At 41.2% G+C, this 4,933-nt stretch overlaps 1 protein-coding gene across 1 annotated transcript; it reads right to left on the reverse strand.

Annotated features, from left to right (window-relative positions):
• Positions 1-1,981: 1,981 nt before the first annotated feature.
• Positions 1,982-4,656, reverse strand: fgf3 (fibroblast growth factor 3). The gene is made up of 3 exons (XM_012840054.3): positions 3,692-4,656; positions 3,056-3,159; positions 1,982-2,613 (listed from the first exon to the last, which is right to left on the reverse strand). The coding sequence occupies exons 1-3, from the start codon at positions 4,092-4,094 to the stop codon at positions 2,248-2,250; spliced, it is 873 nt and encodes a 290-aa protein (XP_012695508.2). The 5' UTR covers positions 4,095-4,656; the 3' UTR covers positions 1,982-2,247.
• Between the last annotated feature and the right edge of the window lie 277 nt (positions 4,657-4,933).

The following is a 4,933-nucleotide window of genomic DNA, read 5'->3' on the forward strand; positions in this document are numbered from 1 at the left end:
CAGCACCTCTGTTTTTTCTTGTATGGCTTCAGGCTACTGTAAACCCCCAGGGCAGGACAATGTTCCCCACTGTGACTGTCTGTGAAATAATGAAATGAAATAATCTAGCCCCCATACAAGCCATGCATATCGTATCACTTTTTCTATTTTACTTTCCAACCTCACCACTCTAATGTCTCTGGATGCATCATGGTCTAGATGCACATGCTCAACACTTTATAGCGGTAACCACTCTGCTGTTGGCAAGACTGAAAGGAAAGTTGGAGTATTCCATTTTTTTTTCACTGTGTAGAGTATATGTTCTGTTATGTCATTTCTGTAATTATGTAAATGTGTATTCAGTGTGCAAAAAATTGAACTGTTGGGGGGAATTGAAATGCTCAAGCAGGATTCCCCTCTCCCAGGTGCAGTGCAGTGTATTACGCTGACTCTTTTTCACGGATGCAGCCCCTAGGGTGCAGTGTCTGCCAATGAATAGTGAATGAATGAATGAATACATATGAGAAGTTCAATTCAGTTCAGTTTGCATCGTATTTCCTGATAACCAAGCAGTGCATGTTATAAAGAATGATTACAGTCCACAACACGTCTCCTGTTGCTCTTTTCATTTGTCCGACAGACATTTATCTTATAGGTTGTATTCTTGCTAAATAGAAAAAAAGAACAAACCTGCTTTCAGTGACGGTATTTTCTTAATTTGTTGTTTTCCGTTGTCAAACATCATGAAGAAAAAGTCATTTGTCATTTTTATGTCATGGCTTCATGATAAATGAAATTACAGGCTTTTGTTTTTTTTAGATATGAAGTTGGACGTAAGGAATTCTAATCAGTCCAGCATCATGAAATGGCTATAATCTTCTTGGATGTATACATCATGTGTTCTTAAACACTACCTCACTTCCGCACTTCGGCTCTTTTCCAATGACAGTTCTCTGCATAGATATCTGTAAACCTATTCACCACTGCATTTGTGTTAAGTCACAACGTTGAGTCCTGCCTTCACAAGGTGTTGGACATGTTTATAGATTTAAAAAGTAGGTAACTGTCCTTTTCCTCATCCACATGTAGACCAAATGTCCCCATGGCTGCTTTCAGATGTATATTGTAGTATGGGTCCAGCCCTGTGAGGCTAGCATTGAGCAAGCTAAAGCAAGCACAACATTGCCACATGTCAGGCCGCTCGGACACTAAATGTCCTGTTATTGACGGTAAAACTAAATATTGACCGTCTAAAGAATTTTTAGTAGGTGTTTCAAAGCAACGGCCTTGTTTGGACATGACACATCAGTCCGACTTTCAGACGGCCTAGCTTCCCATGTGTCCCCAGAGAACAGCTCCATTGTTCCTGGCAGGAAACGACTGATCCTCCCAAGTATAGAATAACATCACTTTTTAAATGACCATCAGCACATCTTGCCTTTGCCCTTGACGTGGGCAGACTCATGTCATCAGGGGAAGGATTTGTTTTGGTGTAAAAAACTTTTTCAGAAACTCCTCTTTGGCTAAATCAATTTCAAGGCCTATGTCTGGAGTTCATTGTTTCTCCTCAGTACAGTATTGCCATTCTGATTTGGCAAAATTCTAAAGTGTTCAAAAGTCTAAATAATGGAGTTGTTAGGATATTCTTATTGTGGCGCAAGTGATCAGATGACCAGATGAAAGGGACATTGTTTCCTCACGCCTCTAATGTGATAAATTAGACATATTTCTTTTTCAATTTCCGAGACGTCCATTTAGCTACATAATAAACATAAATTGGTTGAATTGGCTGATCTCTTCAACAACCTGTTGACTTTCTCAAAAGATTCTGTGTGTTCAGAGCAGTCAAAAACAATCATCAATCAATCATGAAAATACATTTCTTTATAATTTAAACATTTATGAAATGTAATAAATAAGCATTACACACACGCATGATGCCATGTTTACTAAACACCAAATACATGCCAAAGACAAACATTCTTGTTGATACGCTACATTGTTGTACATTAAAATGTGTACATGTGTGTACATGTATATGTCATCTCATCTCAGTTTCCATGTCAGAGAACACCTTTAATAATTTAGCCACAAGAACTGCACCATTTCTCAAGACAAATCACATCAGACGTCACCAAACACAAGATCAGCAACGCACATACATCATTTTAAAATGTTGACCCTTTAACGATGGATACGTTCCAGTGCGCTCTTCCAACCATGTCGTGTGATTCACTTGCCCCACCTGGCTTTGCCCCAGTGCCCCCTTCAATCGTCTCTGGCCAAGTCTCTCAGGAGGCTTTCCCGGGACTGCCGGCTGATGTGAAACAGGTGCACCATGTCATGGTCCTTGTGCCCGAGCACCCGAGGCAGGAAGAGGGCGGCCCTCTCGGTGCGCCGGGTTCTGCAGCCCCTCCTGGGCCGACCCTTGCCATTGATGGAGACGTACCAAAGCCTCTCAGGGTTGGGTCTGTGCTTGCTGTTGTGGCTGCTGCTGCTGCTGCTGTCGCTGCCACTGGCCATGCTGCTGTTGGCCGTGGGGGGAGATGCGGTGTGGTACTGTCGAGAGGCGTAGGTATTGTAGCCAAGTTCATGCATCCTCTCAATGAACTCACAGTCCTTGTTGAAGGACTCCTAAAAAAAGTATCAGGATGAAGTCCCCAAGTCATATAGTGTTCATTACAGATAGAGAGGGCTCTGACAGTGACGTATTTTTCCATGCCAGACAACACCATGACTCAGAAAGACTAGGGAATGATTCAGAAACCAACCAAGGCTTTTCTGGTTTATTTCATGTTCAGTGCTGTGTTTACAGTTCTAGCATCTCATCTTCAAAAACCTCATTACTCAAAAAAGTATGTGCAATATAACTGTATGAAAACACATCCATAACAGTTTTGCAGAGATCATTGTTGACCATCTTATGCGAGAACTGTTTGCAATGTTTCAGGATAATCAACAAAAGAACTGAAGCATGTAACATCTAGTATCTACGGTTACAGTTAGATTATAAGTATAATTAAAAAATATGCTTGAAAATACAGGCAGAGTTCAAATGAAATATTAGCGTACTTACAGAGGCATACAGTCGTCCCCTGTTGTTCATAGCCAAATATCTTCCTGCAAACAGACCTTTAATTGCAACCACTCCGACATCAACAGCTGTGATCTCCAGAATGCCTGGTTGAAATTAAAGTATAGGGTAGATAGGACTTGTATACGATAGGACTGCTTGTTGTTAAGATACTGTACAACATATAGTACAATGGCAAATAAATGTACAGCATACTGTACAATGTCACTAGTAATACAATAACATGCTCTCCAAGGAAAGCATTCCTAGAAATCACACCCTCCCACAAACCAATTCTTGGCACTAGTACTATAATTCTGGAAATGTGTCTTACAATATTTTACTACAAATTAGTGCATAAATTAGATTTTATTGTGAAATAACTTACAGATTTTAGCTCGTTGTTCATTCTACAACTTATAATATCCAGTCTATACATAACTTTGTTTACCAAAGTAGACTACAAATAGGTGGGACCCTTTGGTGGACTTGCTATGCCTTTGATTTACAATCTCACTTTTGTCCACGTTTAGAGCAAGGGCTAAAAATGATGCTGAGCTTTACACCATAAATCAATGCCGGGGTCAAGTAACCCTAAGCAGGCACAGAACACAAAATAATTCTCGTATGGTAACTTACTAAAAGGATTATTTTCTTCAAGTGAACCATCTATTTGGCCGCTGGGATGTATTTGTAAGTGATACTTCGTGGCACAGTAAAGCTTTCTGCGTCTCGGGGCTCCGCCGAGGTGTTCATACACGCCGCCACGTCCTCCAGCATCCCTGCGATGTCTCGGCTGGCATGTTTGTCCCCTGTTACAGGATAGCGCGGGTGGCCTCTCTGAAGCCAGGCACACAGACTTCGAGTGACCGGAATCCAGCAATCCCAGACAGACCACGAGTAAAATCAATAGCATTATGGCATGGCCCGGTGCCGTATTCCTTTCCGTTGAGAAAATGGAGTGTTCTCCATTGAAAAGTTTTTGCGCCACCAAGAAGAAAGTAACGTGTCCGAAACGCATTAACAATAATTCAGTTGGCATCAAGAGGTTTTGCGTCGCCCATGCGTCCAGTCATGTCTCTAAATAAACTGTATCCTCATAACATTTCACAGGAGATTCCGTCGTGAGATTTCCCTGTGTAAACGACGAGCAGAAATAAAAGAATCGTCCAACAATACCCCAGGTTACATCCATCAGCTACGTAAGGAAGGCAAGGTAGGAGTCTCTCTCATATGAACTATAAGAATGCAGGCTGGATGAAATTACATAGTACACAGAGTGGCGTGCGGAAGACCGCATCACTGCTCGAGCAGCCGTGTGAGGGCACCAGTTTCCAAAGGGCTCACCATTCTTCAGAGACGGGCGTTGCGCTTTCGGCAGAGAAAACTTTTAGAGTTCTCACCAATCGCAAGACCACATGTTATCGAACTATTCACATTAGTCAGAGCTCTATTTTCAACTATTTTGGAGAGATAAAAAAAATCCCCATCCACATTCTGATGTCGGTCTAATTTTTTAACGAGTTGCCTTAAGTGTAAAGTTTTACAATAATGAAAAGCCTTTGTCCTAACACTTATGTTAATAATACCTGATATAACAGCCTATCGTGATATAATGACACACAGTAATATGGTGACAAGCAAGAGCATGTAAAGCATTATGCACTGTTAATTGGTTTTGCAAGTGAAAACACAATGAAATTTGGAACCTTGTATATCCGCAATAATTATAATCTCCATGCTGGACAAACTCTTAAACTTCTAGTGTCTTGACTTCTGTCCTCTGCAGTGCTGTTCTCGTCCCTTTCCCTAAACTGTAGCAAACACTAATCTACAGTTAACCTCAAAATGACTTGAGCTGAAATTGTTTCCAGCCTGGCA

The sequence above is a fragment of the Clupea harengus genome, chromosome 3 (assembly GCF_900700415.2).
Source record: "Clupea harengus chromosome 3, Ch_v2.0.2, whole genome shotgun sequence".
Lineage (NCBI taxonomy): Eukaryota > Metazoa > Chordata > Actinopteri > Clupeiformes > Clupeidae > Clupea > Clupea harengus.

Coding starts and splice junctions, on each gene's coding strand:
- fgf3 (XM_012840054.3), bottom strand. CDS start 4,094: ATGCCAACTGAATTATTGTTAATGCGTTTCGGACACGTTACTTTCTTC. Junction 3,160..3,691: donor TGAAGAAAATAATCCTTTTA/GTAAGTTACCAT, acceptor AATTTCAACCAG/GCATTCTGGAGATCACAGCT. Junction 2,614..3,055: donor GGGGACGACTGTATGCCTCT/GTAAGTACGCTA, acceptor TACTTTTTTTAG/GAGTCCTTCAACAAGGACTG.